The sequence below is a fragment of the Lampetra fluviatilis genome, chromosome 2, assembly GCF_964198595.1.
Source record: "Lampetra fluviatilis chromosome 2, kcLamFluv1.1, whole genome shotgun sequence".
Lineage (NCBI taxonomy): Eukaryota > Metazoa > Chordata > Hyperoartia > Petromyzontiformes > Petromyzontidae > Lampetra > Lampetra fluviatilis.
The window spans coordinates 34,206,517-34,230,073 of record NC_136276.1 but is presented as its reverse complement, the minus strand read 5'-3'; the positions used below and the strand labels follow the sequence as shown (position 1 = coordinate 34,230,073).

Below are 23,557 nucleotides of genomic sequence, written 5' to 3'. Positions count from 1 at the left end.
AATATACAGCAGGCATTAGAGTCGGGATCGAACCCACGACCTCCTGTGTACCAGGCGAAGTTGTTAACATCTCCTAGCCACTGTGATGATGATGAGTAGGGGTATGGGGTGAGGGGTTTGCGGTCGTGCCGAGTTTTCTGGTTGTACGGCCAGGCCCGGATTCACCCACGGTCCGATGAGGAGCGAAGGGAAGTCGGTTTGACGTTTTGATATCCGTTTGACATTCGCAACGAAAGCACTTAGCCAGCCCTTTCCAACTGGAATAAGATGGAAAGGGTTTTGTGAAAATGCGTGGCACCACTGGTTTTGCTGTGAATCCCATAAAAACATCAGATAGCGCACTATAACGGTTTTTTTTGTTATCCCATAAAAACCATCCTATAACAAACTATAACGCTTACCACACATTTTGGAGGCGAAACGCAAGGGCATTGTGAGAAGACGGTGAGCCCAAAAGACAGTCACATCAGAGAGAGAGAGAGCTGCTTTCGCCTGACGTGATAGCGAACGATATGTCGTGCACGGCGTTTGTGTCGCGCCGATTCCCGCACGAATATCGATCGTCAACGTCCTCCTCCCCTCGTGGATTGACAGCGATAGCGCGTTCAGGAAAAAAAGTAACCGAGAAAAAATGCAAAACAGCAACAACAACAACAAAAGAATACCAATAGAAGCGAGAGAGTGAGCGAGAGAGTGAACGAGAGAGTGAGCGAGAGAGCGAGCGAGAGGTAGGGGTTTACATAAAGCAAAGTTTAAAAATGTTAATTTAATTAAAAAAAAATTACGAAATGATGAACGAAGCAAAGTGCCGAATACACCGAGCATCTTCTTGTTTCCACTGATCTAAAAAAAATTAACCAGTCGAGAAGTGTTGTAACTGCCGGCTGTGGTACTCTTGACAAACATGCAAGAACTACATTCACCTGCCTGGAAAACGTCCAATAATCACAATGAGGCTATGTTTTTTACTTCTTAGGTGGCAACTTGACACACACACGCACACGCGATCATGCATGCTCTCTGTTGTGTCCTGTGCGATATCGGCAAAGGTGCAGCCCTGCAATTGCCTGCTCACGCCACTGCTGGTGAAAGGGTCTCCACTGGAGGGAGCTCTCTCTCTCTCTCTCGAGAGCCTCGTGCAGAGGTTATTTTGGCCTCGTCTCCCACGCCGGCCGGATGTTTTTGACGAGTTGCGAGTACCGACACTTTACCCCATCTGCCGATCAACGGACGGTGGAGTTCCCACGTACACTGCCTGGATGGACAGAGGCCCTGGGTGTGTGGCGGGCGCGCGGGCGAGTTAAGAAACTCGCCCCAATGTTTTAACTGCCACGCCGGGAGATCAGCTCGGCAACTCGTGGCTCGCAAGTCGCGTGCGCTGACCGTGGCACCGTTGCAGCACGCAGACATCCGTCTGGACTCTCCAGGGGGCCTTTGACCACGGCGAAACCGATTCACTTCGCCCACCCAACTTATTCCTGTCCCAAAAAATTGTTAGACGTTTAATTCTTTTTTAATAAAATATATTTGAATAAATATTTTCGACAGAGCCGTTCCCCCCCCCCACGCCCCCACTTCTTAGGGCATGAGAACAAAGCGATACCTTGTGATATATATATAAACTAACCGGGTCTCGGGCGAGAGGCCCTGTTATTCCAGCAAAACGCTTCGTCCATCGCCCCAGTCGCCTTCCCCATAATTAACGGAACTACATCAAGGGGACGCGGCGCAGCACGGGGGCAGTCAGGGATTTGGCTCGCTCTGGGAGATTTTTTTTCGTCTTCTCTTTTGCACCAGATTCATACAAACTCCCCCCCCCCATGGGCGCAGAGACTGTGCACAGCTTACAAAGCGCAGGCTGAGATGGAAGCTGCTTACCCGTCCCACCCAACCCACCCGCCTATTCACTATAGTCAATCGGTCAATATCCTTTATTTAACCAGGAGATGGAATAAACCCGTTGAGACTCGTGGAACAACAGCGTTGCCTCCCTGGCCAGGGCGACAATCTATGCATGTGATGTATGTTGCACTTCTTGCGCACCGCACGTAGCTAACCGGTGCTACTCGGAGTTGCTGGTGGGTAAATGTCGAGACGATTGAATTGCACAATGTTGTCATTGTTTGTTTTACCAATCTGGACAAAACATTGAATGATAATTTAACACGAATTCACGTGAGGTTAAGTACCACAGAGAGGAGCGATTTTCAACCTTCCGTTCATCGTGTATCAACTACGAGTCCTACGAACTGTCCCAGTGCCCAAATCAGCACGGAAATCTGTTAAAAAGAGCTTTATATACAATCGGATTCCTCCAGTATAAATATACATTCTGATTCTGAGCATGCCCTGTATTATATTTTACCGATCCAGATTTTTTTTTCAATTACTGACCGATTGGATTTCGGCAAAACGTTTGAAAAATTCCCAAACTCTATTTACATTTCCACGTAGTTCCTAATGTGAATCCGCTGCCAAAGACGCGTAAGCCAGGCAACAAAACATAACCCCGCCGTAAATTAAAATACGGCGCAACGTTACATATCCAACTCGCTGGGGACACGTGCAAAAGTTCAGACACGACACGTGACCACCTCCAGACGACGACTCTGACACTCCGTACACCGCGTGGGTGTCGGAGGCGCATCATGAAATGGCCACGTGGGATAAGTGGCGGTGGGACACGTGACGTCGCTTGCCGCTGCGTTTAATCCACGCGCTGTTTTCGTGCCACGGGCATGTGAAGGGTGCCGTTGCTCGGTGCTCGAATGAATAACTTCAGAGCTCGCATACACCGACATACTCACGCTACAGGGCAGATATCCCCACCACCCACCCGCGCTGCCTATTTGTATTCGTAACTTGACTCTGCAATCCGCTACCGCCTCTTTTTTTCCTCTTCATGAGCGCCCTCCTCGCCATCTCTCCCCACCCCCCCTTCTCTGCTCATCCCCATGGCAGCATCAAATCGCAGGGGGTGCCAGCACCGTCACACAAAGATCTGAGTCATTGTTGGTGCCTCGTGAAACAAAAAAAAAACATTGAGCTGTATACCGGGCACGGATTCGATTAAAGACGGCGGGGAAGCCAGGAACCGAGGATACAACCGCTCCGTTTTAACTGATCTGTCGGATCAAAGTTTTGCGTCGCTGCTGCACTTGGAATGTGTATCTAGTTTTCTCAACACGGTGGCGAGATGTTACCTACCTCGCCTCGTATGCAGGAGTTCGTGGGTTCGATCCCGACGCTGACACTCGTAAATTTGGAGTTTGCATGTTCCCCCCGTGATCGCGTGAAATCCCCTCCACATTTAAAATCAACATTCGTTAAGAATATTTGGTTGATAGAAATGTCCACATGCTAAGCCACTTCGTTGAACTATTATGTGTGGCCAAGTCGCTTCTGGAAAAGAGCTATTTGGCTCAGTGGGCCTTACCTGGTAAAATAAAAATAGTAATTAAAAAATACAAATTTCTCACTCAAGGCGACGCGCTCAAAATTAAAATGCCATTAGTGGCTACGGAGCTGTAGGGCGTCTGGCTTGTTATGCGTGGGTTTGTCACAATGAAAACACAGTTTTCGAGTTTATATTTCATCCTTAATGCAGTACTCGTCTATACTGCATGTGTCTGCGCTATGTTCAGGAGATAAATGCCAATGTCGAGGTCTGCTAGCCACGACGAGAGGGCTTCAGGAGAGATTTTGTGTAAATCTTCGAATCTTCCTCCTCCTCCGTCGAAGGTGGGTGATGGTAGCATTCTCATAGGCCGGCCCTGTCACGTGTTTCGTGTCACGTTGAACACAACTAATACCGCCATCAAGGCGAAATGTACGTCGCTAATGCATGGCAAAGAACCAAAAACCTGACAAACCCCCTCTAAATTACGGTGTTTTCACGAACTCATGTGCTGTAAGTGCAGCATTACGGGTCATGGAATACATTAATTCCTCTGCGTTTTGCACCTCCGCGTTGATTACAATTAAATATATTTAAGGCCATCAACCAATTGCCAATTGCTCCATCTAACAAACCCTCGGCGGGTTTCAATCTCCTGTGGTCTCACCAGCAGAAGGCGGCTTGCTGAACAAAGGGAGGCGTTCGAGGCACCCTATCGGTAAGGAGGGCTCCCTCTAAACGACGCAGGCCCATCCGAGTGCTGTCCAGGCTCAAAACCTGCTTAGCTCTCAAGAAACTGAAGAGATCGTGGCACATTCCAGGTGATTTTGGTCAACGCAGCATCAATAATCAGTGCGAAGTGGTGGTGTTGACGTGCATTAAAAAAATGCATTCTTATTAACCGACTGTGTAATCATTCGGGGGCATAGCTGCTAGAAAGTTACTTATTGACGTGGACGCTTAGAGTATTCATATATTGAATTCCTCTAGTCTATATGCTATTACCAACGTGTCTGAAGTGTGTTACATTGCTGTACGTTCTCGACTGTGACATGTGGCTCGCAAACTTGGCAAAAGGCACATTTTTAAAATATAAAAAATAAACAATAGCTGGAAATTGCACAAATATGCGTGGAGGGGTTCACTCCGTCGAATCGCACTGAGAGACAGAAAGCAGAGCAAAGTGGATTTGAGAATGTGCGCAAGTTCGTTGCATCGCGTAAGCCGCCGAAGCGGGTTTGGGCAGGACACGTCGCCTCGAAAAGATGCTGAACTTGCGTTGAACTTCTTTCGCATCGTACGCAGCCAACCGTGCTAATCGGAGGTGCGGGGAAGAACAACAAACGAAAGACAGAAGAGTTTGACGATGACCGTGAGCGCCAAGGATGCTGACGCGGTGTAACGGTTAGTGGCGAGCTGGACTTGCAATCCTGGCCACGTGCATAATCCAGCGAGGGTTGGTGGATGACCGCGCGGATGGTGTGAGCTTCCTTTCCCGTGGGCGTCGAGGTGCCATACCCTCGCCCGCCAGGAGAAGGCGGTACAGCGAGTGGACTAATCGCCATCAGTTTCCATCCGTACGGGGATAGAGTGTTGCCCCCTCGCACGCGTGGGTTTTCTGTGGCTGCTCCGGTTTCATCCTGTTTATATAACAATCACTCGTTGTTAATTGTCTGAAAGCATCTTGAAACACCCCCCACCCCACCCAATGTAGCAGCAAGACCCTCCTGAAAAAGAGTCCAATGACTAAAGTGCAGCTCTTCAAAAGTAATAAAAAAAATATTTTAAGTAAATTGCAGAGGTCTGCACATTTACCTTCTCATTCCTCCACGAGGAGACCCCCGGTCCAAACGCTGCGGCTGCATTTCACAAGTTCGATGACCCCGCAGGGAGCGCACGTTGAGCAGCAGTCGACAGTGGAGGGGCGATTGCCTCCGTCAGGTCGGTGCGGAGTGCCTCTCCGAGCCTTCAACTCTAGGGGGGAGGTTTCAGCCAGCCTGAAGTGCTTCGCGTTTAAAGCTTTCGTGACTGCAGGGATTCGTCTTCTTGGTTCTTTCGGTAAAGTCACGTAGAAGGGAAATAATAAAATAATCAAAATAAAACATAATAAAATAATTCTCACGACGTTTCGGCCACAACGCAAGCAGCCGTCCTCAGGTGAGAGAACCAAGAAGATGCTTCGCGTTCTCACGAAAGGAATCGCTCCTTGCACTCTCTCGGCGTCAACTCTTCAGAGGCCGCACCGCCTGACCCTGAGGGGCAGGCGGTTGGCAAGGGGTGGAGGGAGCGGCCGAGCAACGCACGTGCCGGTGTTGCTTCAGCTGACGACTCCGTCGACATTGTTGCGTCAGTGGTCGTCGCGTTAATGCCGAAGAACTCTTTCTTTGGAGCAGATTGTCGAGAATCGGCGCAAAACGAAACTGCAGATAAGTGAATTAGCCGGCACGCAGCTGCTGCTGCTGCCGCCGCTTGCGAATTCATATTCGGTGCCAAATCACAGCTGCTGTGGATGAAGAATTACCTGATCGATGGATAAATAATTACCGGATCGATATGGGATTTCTCCAAACGTGAACAATGTTTTACTCATCCATTGAGGGGGGAGGGGGAGAGGGGCACCCTAAGCAGACACATTATTTCGGGGGCCCGGCCTTTCACAATTTTGAAATCCTGAGAGAGATGACAAAATAAATATCGGCACGGGATATGGATCTCGTGTTCGAAGATAAATATCGACAAACACAGAGATGCGGTGAGATGGATGAGAGATGCAAACGAGATAGAGATGAGAGATTTACAAGATCACACTCATTACTTACGAGTTCGAACTAATTACGCGTAAAGTGCATGCCAAATGAACCCAAACACCTCGCTGATCTCATCAATAAGCTCGAAGCCATCACGCGACACTCCGGTCATCCTCGCAGCAGCACCGGCGGCTTTTGGCTGCTGGCCATCGAACAAAGACGGCCACCGCATCGCGCGGCGCTCTCAGATGCGCTCCTGCGGCCGTCTGGAACGTTCCTCCTTCCGATATCAGGAAGCCACTGGGAGCTGTGCTCCATCGGGGCACCAAAGCGTTTTGCTCGATCTGCTTGAGCCTGGCGCTGCAACCAACAGGAATTGATTGTCGTCTTGTTTTGACAGCGACAGTAAAACGTTGATCTGAACGTCGGGAAAGCCTTCCTGTCGCTGCCGTGTCAATCTCCCTCGCCCTCTCGTGGCCGCGCGTTTGCTGACCACTTCCGAGCGCTGCGGCTACAAAGCCCCGCGGCTCGCGGCTCGCGTCGACGGGGACTCCGTTCGTCGGATCGGTCCGCGGTGTTCGCGGTTGAACCCGACCGCTACGTGCTCAAAGTCACGGCTCTGACACAAAAAAAGCACAAACCTCATGACGCGCGCCCCCTCCTCCTCCTCCACCTCCTCCTCCTCCTACCCCCCTCGTGATCATTGAGGCGCTCATTCTTACACCGAGGGGTTTTTTTCTTTACAAAGCCGCGCGGGTGGTGGGGGGAGGGGGGAACGCCGCTCCGTGCATTAAAAACCAAAAACATCTTAACCCGACGACGGTCTGAGCCCCACTCTGGGGCCTGTCGACTGCTCCGCCGCGATCTACATCATCTGGCCCATTCTTGCGAGAGTCGGGGGGGGGGGTTGTTTTACCGTGCCCAGAGATTTTAAACGACACGGTTACATGCCTCTTTGGCAACGGTACAATACGCCGGCTTTTATTTTTCCGATGTACGCTTCTTCCTCTTCTTGTTCTTCGTCTTCGTTCGCTTTCCACATCTAACACTCGATATGTTTTAGCGATGTCTCAGAAAGTCCCCCCCCCCACCGCACCACCCCATGGCCCCGCGCCCTGTGTATCGCGAAGACAATTCGCGCTGCCAGAGAGCGCGTGCAGTCAACGCCTTTTGTGGCCCCGTCAACTCGCCCCCAATTCCCTTGCCGAACGCCGTTGTCAGCACGCCGTGGGATGACAGCGCTATCCAATTCGAGGATGTTGGGTGAAGTTATCGCGTTCTGCTCCGCAGCAATGAACCGCGATGGGTAAATAAACTCACTTTTAGACCCTCTTTGAGCACGCAATGTTATTCATAATAAAAGTTATTTTGGGTTAGAGCGCTTAAATATACCCACGACATTTTTATTGTAAAATGTTGTTTGGTTTACTCTTCAACACACCGGGGTGCTGAAGTAGTAACTGATTGGCACGTTTTGTTTAGGTGACAGACCGTACCGATTGGCCGTGTCGGGTGGTGGTGGGTTAACGACACATTTAACCCAAAATAACTTTTATTATGCATCACTTTGGACCACGGATGAGTGTGGCCTCCGATGTGATCTCGGGCTGCACCTCGTGTTGTCCAGCAATCATCTTCTGACGTTCATCGCTTCACGTCCTGGGAGCTGCTTTCACTTCCCCAGGAATCTTTCAGCAGATTAAACTTCGTTTATTAAACCACCACGATTCCTAAGCACACAGTGCCAAAGGCCCAAAAAAGCCAAGCGGTCAGCAACAAGCAGCACCGTTGAAGTTGTGACAGATAAGAGCTAATACGTGTTCTTGATTTGAGCGAGGTTGTGAGAACTTGGGGAAAGAGACGATGGGAGGGGAATTCCAAAGCGGAGCCGTGCGAGAGAGGAAGCAGAAAGAGAAGCAATGTGACCTGCAGTGTGGTGAGTGGGTGAGTGGATGAGTGAGTGAGTGAGTAGGTAGGTGAGTGGGTGAGTGAGCAAGTGGGTGAGTGAGTGGGTGAGTGAGTGTGCTTGTGACCTGCAGTGTGGTGAGTGGGTGAGTGGATGAGTGAGTGAGTAGGTAGGTGAGTGGGTGAGTGAGCAAGTGGGTGAGTGAGTGGGTGAGTGAGTGTGCTTGTGACCTGCAGTGTGGTGAGTGGGTGAGTGGATGAGTGAGTGAGTGAGTAGGTAGGTGAGTGGGTGAGTGAGTGAGCAAGTGGGTGAGTGAGCGGGTGAATGAGTGTGCTTATTGTGACCTGCAGTGTGGTGAGTGGGTGAGTGAGCAAGTGGGTGAGCGAGTGGGTGAGTGAGTGTGCTGTTGTGACCTGCAGTGTGGTGAGTGGGTGAGTGAGCAAGTGGGTGAGTGAGTGGGTGAGTGAGTGTGCTGTTGTGACCTGCAGTGTGGTGAGTGGGTGAGTGAGTGGGTGAGTGAGCGAGTGGGTGAGTGAGTGTGCTGTTGTGACCTGCAGTGTGGTGAGTGGGTGAGTGAGTGGGTGAGTGAGCGAGTGGGTGAGTGAGTGTGCTGTTGTGACCTGCAGTGTGGTGAGTGGGTGAGTGAGTGGGTGAGTGAGCGAGTGGGTGAGTGAGTGTGCTGTTGTGACCTGCAGTGTGGTGAGTGGGTGAGTGAGTGGGTGAGTGAGCGAGTGGGTGAGTGAGTGTGCTGTTGTGACCTGCAGTGTGGTGAGTGGGTGAGTGAGTGGGTGAGTGAGCGAGTGGGTGAGTGAGTGTGCTGTTGTGACCTGCAGTGTGGTGAGTGGGTGAGTGAGTGGGTGAGTGAGCGAGTGGGTGAGTGAGTGTGCTGTTGTGACCTGCAGTGTGGTGAGTGGGTGAGTGAGTGGGTGAGTGAGCGAGTGGGTGAGTGAGTGTGCTGTTGTGACCTGCAGTGTGGTGAGTGGGTGAGTGAGTGGGTGAGTGAGCGAGTGGGTGAGTGAGTGTGCTGTTGTGACCTGCAGTGTGGTGAGTGGGTGAGTGAGCAAGTGGGTGAGTGAGCGAGTGGGTGAGTGAGTGTGCTGTTGTGACCTGCAGTGTGGTGAGTGGGTGAGTGAGCAAGTGGGTGAGTGAGCGAGTGGGTGAGTGAGTGTGCTGTTGTGACCTGCAGTGTGGTGAGTGGGTGAGTGAGTGGGTGAGTGAGCGAGTGGGTGAGTGAGTGTGCTGTTGTGACCTGCAGTGTGGTGGTGGTGGTGGTGGTTGAACACAGCGTGGATGAGACGAAGTAGCCAATCCGACTGCCCGAGTCCTCAACGCGCGTGGAGGAATCAAGCAGTGCACAAGCTGCCAGCGCGTGCGGCAAAACGTCGGACTTTGTGCTGAACAAGACGCGGCACAGGCCAGACAAGGCATCGGAGAGCCAGCAAAGCACATCCGCGAAAAACTTGCGCAGATTAAGCGCCTGTTCATTGAAATGGCCTGGGCTCTTTGGCGATGGGAAGAGGGCATTGTGCCAGTCTCTCAGTGCTTCCGTTATCCTCGGTGGGACAGGCTCTGTGGCGAGTCGGGGGGCATTGTGTCAGTCACTCAGTGCGCCCGTTATCCTCAGGTCCTGTGGGGGTCCGTAGCTGCCAAAGTCGACTCACGGCCGTGACTCGCCCGCTGATGGGAATGCATCAAAGCGAACGGAGGCTGGTGCAGGCCACTCCCTCCCCCGCCCCCCGCCAGACAGAACAAGATCCTGAATAAGATCCTGAGTAAGATACTGAATAAGATATAGTGCGAGAAGTGAGAGAGTCTGCGACCAAAACTACGGAGGGTTTTTTTTCTCTTCGCGGTTTCGCCGTTGTGCTGTGTAACCCAGCAAAGTGTGAGCTGGCACAACGCGGAGACCTTCACAGCTCATCGGATTCCCCTAAGATAAATACGTGATTTCTGATTCAAAACGCCGAGCAGTCGGAGTCACGTTCATTTAACACGTAGGCTTTCGCGACCAATATAATTACAATACCCCCCCTCTCCTTGCCTCGAATCACTGCACCAGATTTAATTGAATTAAATGATGACGTCACCCTGAGGCTGCTTTATTTAAGAACGGAAGCAACAGGAGAACTTCACCATTCTTGCCCGATGAAGCTGATTGTAATTATCAGCGAAACGTCGTACTCAAATTTTAAAATGCTGTTCATCCTCTCTTCAGCACACCGGTGGGCTAAAGAAGTGAATTATTCTGTCCTTTGAAAACGTGACACATTTTTTACTGTTTGGCCGTGTCGGGTGGTGGAGGGTTACGACACATTTATAAATAACGCGATCTGACCCAAAAATCTATATTATGAATGACGTTCATTTCACGAAACCTCCGAGTTTCACAACAGCGGAGCATTTTGTGTTGTTGTTGCAATTTCTATTCTCGCATTTTATGCGAGTTTCATTCCCGCCCCTGCTTCAGCCTAGAAAGGTCGCGTGCGTTGTTGCGTCTCGTCGGCATGCAACGAGCGATTTCATCGAATTAGCACGCGCGCGATGATGTCACACTGCCTCCTGGGTCTGAGGTCACCCCTGGAACGTTGAGCGAGGGACCTCTGCACGTGACTTCCCCCGCCTCGCCTCGCATCGCTTGACTCAACTGGTGGCCCTCGTCGGCACCGCCGTCGCTAATACAGCCAGTGGGGGCTGGGGAAGGTAGCGAATCGGGCGGTGTTCTTCATTGCTAAGGCTCCGTGGGCTTCTTGACGGCCCCTGGTGGTCGTCAGTGGGGGGGGGGGGCTGACGTGCCCCCCACGACAAAACACAAATGGTGAAAACGGCCCCCATCATCGTCGTCATCTTGCTGCTGTCAAAGCCCCAATGGTTTCAAATGGTGTGGAGGCCCCTTCCGAAAGTTCGGGAAGGCCCCCACCGGTGCAGGGGGATAATCACTCTTCGTGAGGTGTAACCCTTTGATTTTCTGAACATCATCGGTCATGATCAATCCACTGCTGGATGAAAGTCCGGTGATGGAATGGTACGAAAAAACGGGGAGACTTTAGGCGAGAGGGCAACCAGCGCGGAGATGGAGCAGTGAAGATTCGTCCCTGTGCTGGAGTGAAGATGGACGTTGACATCACAGGACCATGGGGCATTGAGGCATCGAGGAGGTCTTCATCCAGCATCAGGTAGACCATGGCCCATCGTGATGGACGTGAAGGACAGAGGGAGTGGCGTGCTAACGAATATCCTCCTCACCCGCACGATACCACTGGGATAAAAGCCACATCGTGACGCATTATTCCGTAACTGGAGCCCCCCCCCCCCATAAAGTGAAAGGTGAAGAGGCAAAGGTGCATCCCTTCCACTGCTGGATCACGCCACTGGGTGGTTAAGTGAGTAAGTGGTTGAGTGAATGAGTGAGTGGTTGGTTGAGTGTGTGGTTGAGTGAATGAGTGGGTGGTTGGTTGAGTGTGTGGTTGAGTGAATGAGTGGGTGGTTGGTTGAGTTGGTGGGTGGTTGGGCGAGTGGGTGGTTGAGTGAATGAGTGGGTGGTTGGTTGAGTTGGTGGGTGGTTGGGCGAGTGTGTGGTTGAGTGAATGAGTGGGTGGTTGGTTGAGTTGGTGGGTGGTTGGGCGAGTGGGTGGTTGAGTGAATGAGTGAGTGGTTGGTTGAGTTGGTGGGTAGTTGGGCGAGTGTGTGGTTGAGTGAGTGAGTGTGTGGTTGTTTGAGTGGTTTGGTGGGGGGTTGGTTCAGTGAGTGAGTGGGTGGTTGATTGACTGGGTGGGTGAGTGAGTGGTTACGTGGGTGAGTAGTTGATTGAGTGGGTGGTTGATTGACTGGGTGGTTGGTTGAGTGAATGAGTGGTTGGTTGAGTGAGTGGGTGGTTGACTGACTGGGTGTGTGAATGAGTGAGAAGTCCCCTATGGAGAAGCACCGAGTAACAGGTTTGTGTGTGAGGATCTGACCGTTCAAGGATGGGGCTGCTCAGCCATCACTACCATCATCATCGAATGAAATGGACAGCGACGATGACGTTAAAAGCCCCACTTTCTAAACTTCGCGTCCATGTTTATTTTTGCGCTTTACATTTTTTTGCGATCGTTTGGAACAGAATTCTGTCACTTCTTTGCTTTGAGCTTCAGAAGGCAACTTTGAGCTTCAGAAGGCAAGGGCCCACGCAAGCACTTGCTCACTTTGACCGCTGTCGCTGATTAATGAGCGCGTGTTAGTTTGCGAGCGTATGGCACGCTGAGGAGCGGTGGCGCAGCGGTTAGCGCAACGCCGCACCACGAACCTGCTGGCTCCGAGTTCGATTCCCGCTCACGGGCCAACACCAGCGATGATTATTTGCAACGGTCAAGCGCCTCCCCTAAGGTCGATTCAGCCTCAAATGAGTACCTGGTGTGGTGTGTAAACATCGCCACTTGGGAGACAAAGGCGGCCGGGCGTGGTGCTGGCCACCCACCCCCTCGTGTGCCGCATCAGCCCGCATAGGTGCTACTCACTAACAGCACTTTCCCCAAATGTCTGTAAAGGCTATACGGGGGGTCTTCGTATTTGTATGGTGCTATAACACTTCCGCTCGACCATATGCGCTTTCTCACAAAAAAAACAAGGCAGCTTTCATCAACTGACAACCCTATCGAGCTTACACACGCATGCACATATATACACACACACAAGTGAACACACACAAACACACGTGCACTGCACATACCAACTCTGCATGCAACGTTGGACCGATGTTGGTTACGTGGTTGGAAATGTTGGAGCAAAGTTGGCCCAATTCTGGCCCAACATTCCACACAAACTGGGTAATATGCATGTGCACACACACGTGCCCTTGTGTATGTATACGTCCACACGTAGACAAGTCGTGGCTTTGTTGTTGTATATACACATTTACACACATACAACAACCGCCACTCGCCACGAAGTGACGTCACCACAGCGCTAGTGCCAGGCTAGGTGCACTTTGTGGCCACGTCAATTGTCGAAGGCTCGCTGGTGGCAGGAGGTCAGGGGTCAGATCCAGGTGTTAGGGTTAACTGAGATGACTGACATATCCACCACCTGTGCTCCCCACTGTGTCACACACACACACAAGGCATATTTTGCAACTGCAAACCCCATCAAGCGCGTACACACACATGCACATGTGTGTGTGTATGCGCACACACATACACACACGTGAAACTCATACCCACACATACGCACACGTGAAACTCATACCCACGCATACACACACGTGAAACTCATACCCACACATACACACACACGTGAAACTCATACCCACACATACACACACGTGAAACTCATACCCACACATACACACACGTGAAACTCATACCCACGCATACACACACGTGAAACTCATACCCACACATACACACACGTGAAACTCATACCCACGCATACACACACGTGAAACTCATACCCACACATACACACACGTGAAACTCATACCCACGCATACACACACGTGAAACTCATACCCACACATACACACACACGTGAAACTCATACCCACACATACACACACGTGAAACTCATACCCACACATACACACACGTGAAACTCATACCCACGCATACACACACGTGAAACTCATACCCACACATACACACACACGTGAAACTCATACCCACACACACACACACGTGAAACTCATACCCACACATACACACACGTGAAACTCATACCCACGCATACACACACGTGAAACTCATACCCACACATACACACACACGTGAAACTCATACCCACACACACACACACGTGAAACTCATACCCACACATACACACACGTGAAACTCATACCCACACATACACACACGTGAAACTCATACCCACACATACACAAATGACAGAGATTCCCCTGGACAGTATAGCCTTCGCAAGCTGTTGGGGCAATAGCTTGTAAGCAAGTACACAAAGACAAAGATCTCCCGGATAGGCTACACAGACTCTTGGGGCAAGTGCTGTAAATGAGCGCCTATGATGGTTGGCACGGCACACGAGGGGGTGGGCGGTCAGCACCACGCCCGGCCGCCTTTGTCTTGCCCGTGGCAACATTTTACACACCGGACCAGGTACGAATTTAAGGCTGAGCCGACCTAGAGGAGGCCCAGAACCGGTTCAGATATAATTAATCATCACTATTGTTGGCCATGAGTGGGACTCTAACACACACGTGCGCACACGCACGCGCGTGTGGTATTATTATTATTATACAAACATAGTCAAGACTGCTTACTAAGCAAGCACATGGGGCACTTGCAAAGCTCAGAGAGCCACGGGGAAGAGACGGGAGTGAGTTCCCCACCCCCCCCCCCCCCTTCTGCGTGTTCATAACCCCGTTGCCTTCTAAAGTCCGTGGAGGGCGCGTTAGTGAATAACCTATACGCCGGGGACAGCCTCGCTGACAAAGCCCGTGGCGGTCAAGCGGTGCGTGCTGTCTGTCGCCGCCACTCGCGGGCTACGGCGGAATGAATCTGGCCAGATGGCCTCATATTCTCGCACTTTGGGTGAAGGGGGGGGGGGGGCTCGAGTGTGGCCTCCTCCCCCCCACCCCCACACTCGGGGGTCATCTCGGTCTTGCGTCAGCCGTTGAGTCTGCGCAGACAGCGGCTCGCTGCAACAAGCCCTAATTTCTCAGTTGTTTCTGCAAGAGGCGCTGTAAAAGCGGTATCGAACGAGGGCCGTGGAAATCACGTCGAGGCGGGGGTCGATCACGGTAGCGTGGTGCAGGTGTGGTCGGTGTTCGCTCACCCCGTGCGTGGAGTTACGGAACGGGGATCGATAGAAACGAAGAGCGATTTCCATTCCACGCTCAACCCCGGCAGTGCCTGAGCATATTGACACTTACAAGTCGGAGAGGAAAGTGGAAAAAAACGACGAAATGCGCGGTGGACACCTAGAGTAAGAGGGGGCTATCTGCCCCATGGATCGTGATGACGATGATGATGACGATGATGCTTAACCCCATGCTAGATCGCATGCTTCAAAATCCGCGACGGCTCATTGGCTACGAAATGACTCGTGCACGCGGTGACCCCTCCATCTATCCCGGACTCGATCTGTGGGGGTCCACAGCTCCGCCTTGTAAGTTAAAATCTCCCGAAAGATTAGTCGGTCAATCTGACCGGCTCGATGGACTTCCTCCTGCTGCGATGACCGGTACCCAACAAACTTCGTCAGTCTTGCCGCTTGCGTTTAATTTAGTGCGTTATTCATGATAAAGGTTTTTCTTGGGTTAGATCGCGTAAGTATAAATGTGTCGTAAACCTCCACCACCCGACACAGCGAGTATGGTTTGTCATGTAAACAACGCGCCAGTTCGTCTACTACTTCAGCCCAGCGGTGTGTTGGAGAGTAAATCCACAACATTTACAATTTGAGTAGTACGACGAGTTATGTAAGACAAGCGTTAATGATGAACGGATGCTGCCACGGTGCGTAACGATTAGCTCACGACACTTGCAAATCCCCTAGGTCGACTCAGCCTCAAATGGAGCGATGTGTAAACATCGCCAATAGGGAGACAAAGGCGGCCGGGCGTGATGCTAGCTTACCCACCCGCTTCATATGTGCTCGCCATCAGCACTTGCCCCAGGAGTCTGTTAAGGCTACACGGTGGCTATTGTGCATTGGTCTCTATGTAAGGGTAGTGGGTGGAAGAAGCACATCATCGACGTGATGCCGACCCCCGCACTCGGACCGGTCTTCTTGGCTCAAAAGACGAACGCCTTGACGTCTGGGTTTGCTCATCGTTCAAAAAACTACCGGAGACGTCTCTTGTGTCGGCATTTCAGAGTAACTCCGTCGTCATCGTCAGATGTGTCCGTAGGTGTCCCTTCGGTTGGCCGAGTCGCATTTGGATGTAATTTCCTGCACTAAGAAAGCGAAAAGACCCCACTTATTTTTAGAATTCGCGTTTTTATACATTCTCGTCTCGTTCCACGTGTTTGTGATTTTTGCGGCTCACGCTGCGGTATTTATATAAAGTGCTTCCAAAAAAGCGCCGCGATTGAGCAGATTTTTTTCTATGTTTTTTACGCACTAAATGTTGGGTTGAAATAAAACATTTTGTGCGTTTGCGGAGAAAATAAAGTTTTTTTTTTACGAACATAACTATCGTGACATTTCACGGAAGCCAAGAGACAAAATCAAGGAGCTACAAAGTGGTCGTTTGTTTGTAATGAAACAGGAGAAATAACTCAAACCATCTCCAAGCGAAATCGCCCTTTTTTATTTCAATAACTCTTTCATGTCCGTTCGGTTTGTGCGGCATGTCGCCAGGCATGACGTTCCGATGGTGCCGTTCCCTCTCGCGGGGAGCTTCCGCAGCAACTGTTCCCCTTTGCCGAGCATGCTCTCGGCACGAGGAACGAAACGTCGGACCACATCGTGCGGACGCAAACCCGAAAACGCATCGGAAAGACGTACGGCACAACCGTTTTGTTTGAGTAAGTTGAGTAACTTTACATTTTACGAGGTGGGGTCGTTACGCTGCAACGACCACTACTGGAGCAGTGTGCTGTGATTTGTGCTTTCGACTTCATTCTACAAAAAAAGAGACGAAGAGGCCGTGTAACATTTCCAGAGGTGGGACAAAGTCATTGTTATGCAAGTCCAAGTCGAGTCGCAAGTCATCAAATTCATGACTCGAGTCTGACTCGAGTCCAAGTCACATGACTCGAGTCCACATCTCATAGGTGGGACAAAGTCATTGTTATGCAAGTCCAAGTCGAGTCGCAAGTCATCAAATTCATGACTCGAGTCTGACTCGAGTCCAAGTCACATGACTCGAGTCCACACCTCTGAACATTTCGTGTCGATCGTGAGTGCGATAACAGAGACGCCGCTTTATGTAAATTAAACATTTACATTGTCCTTCGGGGAAATGTAATTAATGGGACGCAGTGGCACCTCTAGTCCACACTTTGATCGATAGCCATCTCTGCTGGACTGCCGAGATCTCTCCAGGACCTTCGATTATCACGGTTGGCTACGTACGGTGGCGAACGGAGTTCAACACACACACACTGACATCTAGATTGACACTGACAGCTGTTCATCATGTCCCGTCGCAGAAGGAAGTTGCCACGTAGCGGCACTTAATTTGAATAAAAATTAGGGAATCGGAAAAATCCGTTTAGTGGATGGCTGCGTGCGCCTTCCACATTCCACGGTCAACGGGGGGTTTTGCTTTTAGAAAAGTGACCACGATTAATAAATTACGCCGGACCTCGAGCGATACGCTTACGTAAACCCCATTACAGTGCCGCACGCCTGACTTGGTGACGCGTATGTCACAACTCGAGTAAACTGTGAACGAGTATCGACTTTCGCGCTTCCATTGGGTCACGATATCCTCGCCGTGACTTGCGATGCGTTCCTCCGAAAATGACAGTAAGCGAAGTAGTGTTAGAATTAATAAAATATATGTATCGGTTGCCCTGAAAATGTATTCCCACCGGTGGTGCATTTGTTCCGCTCTACTTATTTGTGCCGCTTGAGGAGAGGGGATCAATGCAAGGGCCACGTGCTACACTGGTGGAGACAAAGTTGAGACCGAGCACAGAGAGTGAGTGGCAAGCGAATTGCTGCACTTAAAATTGAGCAACAGCTTTACCATGAAGTTTGGAGAGTGGGTCTTAAACTTAACGTTTTTGTTGCGTCGAAAATTCACGGCTATAGACTTACACGCACACGAAGACATTATTTGAGACAAAATCTTAAGGAGGGTACAGATATTTAAAGGGGCAAGGTAATGTTCCTGAATGTTGGTTCCTAGAGGGTAATGAATATTCAGTGAAGAACAAATATTGTATGGCTTATCCGCTGCTAGATGAAGCCCTATCCACGTGATCGCCATCTGTCATCAGTCTCAGAATGCAACAATCAATCCATCTCGTGGTTGCTGGATGGCACATGTTTGTGAAACTCCCAGCAATGATGCGCTGCAGAGTGACATCGACATGACAGTCACAGACGATGGATTCTGAAATCGTTCCGTGATGGGTATGTGAGTGTTGTCCCTCCACGTGCCGTGGGGCATCTCCAGACACTCCAGTGGCTTCCTGCTTGCCAAACGCAGCCCACGCGGCAGAGGCCTCCTGAAAAAATGTCTCTTAAGACTCGGGTGAGATTTTCTCAGCCGTATTATGAAGTGCATCTTTTACTTGTAATTCTCCTAAACAGCACCTACACAGAATATAATTCAATACGGTATATCGGTGATTAGTGAACATCGTTGAAAGGAAGGACAATTTTGCACCTCCCCGGACGTTTAACTGTCTGCAACAACACTGCAATGTTTCGATTTAAAGCTTTCGTGACTGCAGGGATTCATCTTCTTGGTTCTTTCGGTAAAGTCACGTAGAAGGGAAGTAATAAAATAATAAAAATAAAACATAATAAAATAATTATCATGACGTTTCGGCCACAACGCAAGCAGCCGTCCTCAGGTGAAGACCAGGTCTGAGGACGTGACTTTACCGAAAGAACCAAGAAGATGAACACTGCAATGCTTTTCCCGAAACGTCACCTATTATATATATTTCCCTTGCACGACCACGCGGTGTTATTGATGAATGTGTTCGTGTTTTGTTTTGTTAAGCGTGCCTTGTGCACCACTGCCAACGCAGCAGCAGCAGCAACATAATTCGTTTTAACTTCCTGGGCTGCTTTTTCCGAGTGCCAAGTATAATTGATCTCTCAAAGGCAACACACTCGCACGCACACATGGAAAATATACAACTTTTAAATGCACGCAAATGCACAGGATCCGAGTAGTTAGGCTTGTGGTGTATTATTATCTTTTAAGTGTGGCCGCTTGTTTGAGTGGTTAATTGTGGTGGTGGTGGTGGTCGAGACGGAGTGACAACCAATGGAGGGCATAGACACGTGACTGAGCACGTGCGCCAAGGAGATGGAGCTGTGAAATGAGATCGCGCGCAGCAGCTCGTCGGATTATCGCGTCGCGACACCACGAGAGATGGCGACAGCTTCGGGTTGGGTGGGGGAGGCCTTCATCTAGCAGCGGATAGATTAAGGCTCACATTGATTGTGATGATGATGATGATGATCAAGATGAGTGGGTGGTGCAGTTCTATAACATAGCCTCGGCGCCTTGAAACCATTTGGTCAGCCTCACTGAAGAGCACACATTCCTTAAAATCATCGCATAATATGTTTATGCATTCAAAAATATGCAGGGTTGCCATGAAAAGCAAATCAGAAGTTCAAAGAAAATTGCTTGGCAGATGTTTACGGCGCGTGTACTCTTCCAACCCCCTTCCGTCTGTGCGTTCAGAGGCAACAGACGCGCAGCTGTTTGCCTCGATCCCGATGAAGTGTTAATTTGGAAGAGGCAGGGGGACGGTGTCGCTGTGAACCCGCTCGTGACCGATATCCCTTTGGTCGGCGGAGCTCCGTCAATTACGTTGCAAACAGTTAAAGCAACGTCGACATTTTCTGCGGGTGGGGGGTGGGGGGTCTTTTTGAAGAACCACCATTTCTGTGAAATTATGCACGCGCAAAAAAAAAATCCGCTGCCAAAAACAAAAAATGCAGCCTAAACTAAACAAGAGGGGAAGTGAAACATCGCAGGCGTTATTAACGTCGCACTTAATTCTATCGGCGACTTAATGACCGTTCGCGAAATGCCCGAATTGTCGCTTTCAGCCATTTGGCGGTTTTTGGCCGATCACCTTGATGATGGTGATCACTCCAACAACAACGGAGGGCGGAGGAGCGACGCTCACAACAACGAGCGGAGCGCCGGGTGGATAAAGCACAGCAAGTTGGTACTGTAGGGGGCACAGGTGGTGCATCAGCCAGTCATCTCGGTCATCTCGGTCAGTCGACCCGTGGCACCTGGGTCTGCCCCGTGACCTCCTGCCAGCGGGCGTTCGACACTTCACGTGGCCTCAAGGTGCACATGGCCTGGCACAAGTGTCGTGGTGACGTCACCGCCACTTAGTGGCGAATGGCGGTTGTTGTTGTTGGTGGTGGTGCAGAAAGCTGCGTCGCGCGAGACGGATCGCCGTCGGACAGGAAAGAAAATAAGGAAGAAAGCAAGGGGGGTGGTGGGGGGTGATGGTGGGGGTGGTGGGGGTGGTGGGGGGTGATGGGGGTGGTGGGGGGGGGCAACCTCCCACGGACAGGGAGCCGGGCGACTTGGAGAGAGTGGCATTTCAGCGCCGCGAGCCGCACGTCCGTGGCGGTGGTGGGCCCTCGTCCCGCGGGCTCACCAATTACACACATCGTTAGCTGCTGCAGCTGTTAGGTGCCTGGGGTAGGTGGCGGGGGAGGGTTGGCTGCTCCCGTGCCAGGGGCGCGTGCCGCGTGCATGTGCAGCCAGAGGTTAATGCGGGATGAGGCCGGCACGGGCCAGCCTCAGCCAGCGGTTGTGGATTTAGATTTTTTTCTATGTAGATTTGAAGCTTTTTTGACTGCAAGAATTCATATTCTTGGGTTTTTTCGGTAAAGTCACGTAGATACGAAATTAAAATAAAAAAAAGTAAAATAAAAATAAAATAAAAATCACGACGTTTTTCGGAGGCAACACAAGCCTCCGTCTTCAGGTGGAACCGTCACAGCACGCTCGCTGTATCAAGTAAATGATACAGCTATCGTGCTGTGACGGTTCCACCTGAAGACGGAGGCTTGTGCTGCCTCCGAAAAACGTCGTGATTTTTATTTTATTTTTATTTTACTTTTTTTAATTTTAATTTTAATTTCTTATCTACGTGACTTTACCGAAAAAACCAAGAATATTCCTCCTACGTGTGTGTGCGCGCGTGTGTCTAATTGACGCCGGCTGACATTATTGCTTGAGTCGACTTTCAACGGCGACGGCGTTCCACGGGGGCCTTGTGCTCATCACGAAGACCGATTTTGCCGAGTCCAAGAGACTCCACAAATTAAGTGACAGGGTTCACCCCTGTTCCCTACAGAGGGCTGCAAGGCTCTCACACTCTGCATCGCTGCTCCTGGAAAGACCTCGGCTGGCCAGCAGAGATGACCAGTGGTCGCAGTATGGGCTAGAGGCGCGCTGCTCCCAGTTGAATTGGAATTTCCCCGAAGCTCAATGTGTAATCATGTCTATGAAATGAATTAACGAAACGCATATGGAGAAATGCCACTGCGTAGTCGTGCGTGCGTAGCTCTGCTACCTGCCCGAGGTTTCACTCTACACGGTCCGGAGCTGAATGTTAATCTCCGAGCACCTGGGGCGAAACGTCGGACTAATCGGGCAGAACAACACGTGACTCAATCCGACAACTCACCGGAGAGCGTTATGACGTGTGATCGTGATCGTTGCCCAGTCAGCTAACTCCGCAGGTAGGGGGGGAGTGTGGGCGAACGTCTACAACAGATGGGAGGCTCTCAGTTCAGTGCGGGATGCAGCCCAACAGCAGGTCGAGCGCGCGCGCGCGCCAGCAGTTGGGGGGGGGGGGGGTGGTGGCGAGCGCGAGCCCCGTATGAGCCGCCTACCTTGCGCAGCCAGTGCGTGTTGTTCTCCATCGCCACCTCCAGCTGCTGCAGGCGCTGCAGCGCCCAGTCGGGCTCGGCGGCGGCGGGGGGCGGGGGCGCGTCGCGCTGCAGGGCGTTGCCGCTGAGCGACGGCGACGGGAAGGGGGGGCCGCCCCCAGCCGCCGGGGCCGCCCTGCAGCCGGAGCCGGAGCCGTCCGCCGCCCCCACGAGCTCGGGCAGCAGGAAGGTGTAGGTGCAGGCGCCGTGCTGCAGCCGGTGGTAGCGCCGGCCCGAAGCGTCCACGCCTCCCGACGGGGAAGAGGCCGAGCCGATGGAGCGGCCGCCGCCGCCGGCGCGTGCCGAGGAGGCCCCCACGCCGACCTGGGCCCGCGCTCGGCACGCGCTCATCCCCAGCAGCAGCAGCAGGCAGCAGCTGGACAGCCGCGGCCCGTCCGGCACGGCCATGTGTCCTCGACGCGTCGTCCCGGCGGACGAGGAGGAGGCCCTCTGGATGAGCAGCGTTGGGCAGCGAACGCTGCTCCCGTGGCTCCGCTGTCTGCGTCGGTGTCTCTCTTTTCGTTCGTCCTACAAATCTGGCTGCTTCAGGTCCGCTAAACTAATGGCAGCACTTCTGGAAGAGGTGCTTGCTTCTTAGATTGTTGGCTTTTGTTCGCCAGTGGCACTGCACAAATATCAAACGAAAAAAATAAACCGTGAAGAGCTCGTTTCGCACTAGTTGTTCAAAAGGTTAAATTCCGCGTGAATGCAAACGATGTAAGATGAAGATTTACAACAGCAGGAGTATTTTTCTGACCGTGGTCCTTCATAAAGCGTTGACAAGTCTGCATTGTATTTCCCTATCGCCAGCATCCAACAAGGTAATTAGGGTTGACCGTTTGTTTGCGTATAAGTCGTTGTTCGGGCACAGCTCTATCTTAATTAAACTTTGGCACCAAAAAAAAACGAATGTTGGGTACGCATTTTCCTTTCTAAGTGCCGGTGGAACAGAATGTTCACTGAAATGTCCTAACCGCAACGCTAAAACGCAGATGTGTTATCACACATTACGCAATGCCAGACAGGCGAGTGCTGACTGCAACCTCGAACGATCTGAGTGGCACAGGAAAAAGCAGAAAAATAAATCGATGCCCAGACGCAGACTTTGTTTTCTTGAGGCCCTCTCTGGCACCACGGAGAATAACGGAACGTCTTCCTCGCACCAAGGTGCAACCACACTGCGAATAATTGTCAACCCCCTGGAATGCTTGCCTCGTCTCGGTACGCAGCAGTCGATAACAAAAAAAAACGGGAACGCGTTCACAGAATACCGGCTTGATTAAGCAAACATCTACTGTTTCGTCTACATTCAGCCACAGATTAGCTGCAAAAACGTAATGCCATTTACTTCTCTCTCCCGGCATCTGCCCACCCCACCCACGTAAAAGAAGAAGAAAAATTCTACACGCGATTAAAAAAAACCGTACTCTCAAACAGAGGCGAGCCAATCGCAGCCGACAGAGTGCTCCCCGCTACAAGTCCCGGCAGAAAACAGCGAGCCAAGAAAATTGGTCCCAAATCAGGGGAGCCGCTGTGGCATGCGGAGGAGCTTGCCAGTCTTGTGCCCACACAGAGAGGCAGCCCTCCCCTCTCTGCGCTGCCCAGCACTCCTGAAATACCCTGGCCCGGCACGGAAACTCTCCGAACGCTGTCACCGCCGCGGTGGGGAGAGGTTGGGCGCAGGCACCAGGGGGAGGAGGGGGGTGGTGGAGCCGCCCACATTCGCATTGACCGTAGCGCTGGACAACGCGGGGTCTGGGACCCAACCACAGAACGCCCCCACCGACCCTGCCTCGCTGAACCTCGCGTTGGCTCGCAGCCAGGGCCGGATTACGTCTGATGGGGAGGGGGGCGATGCGGTGGCGAGATGTTAATTACCTTGCCTGGTATACAGGAGGTTCGATCACAACCCTGACGCCTGCTCTATATTTGGAGTTTGCATGTCTCTCTCCTCTAGTTGGGGTGGATTTTTTCCCC

General features: G+C 51.5%; 1 protein-coding gene across 1 annotated transcript in view; it reads right to left on the bottom strand.

Annotated features, from left to right (window-relative positions):
- LOC144946193 (angiopoietin-2-like) overlaps positions 1-23,222 on the bottom strand; it is a 45,119-nt gene extending 21,897 nt beyond the window's left edge. The window contains exon 1 of the mRNA XM_078875031.1: positions 21,545-23,222. Within this exon, the coding sequence (XP_078731157.1) occupies positions 21,545-21,988 (444 nt within the window). The 5' untranslated portion in view covers positions 21,989-23,222. The remainder of the gene's footprint in view (positions 1-21,544) is intronic.
- Positions 23,223-23,557: the final 335 nt, after the last annotated feature.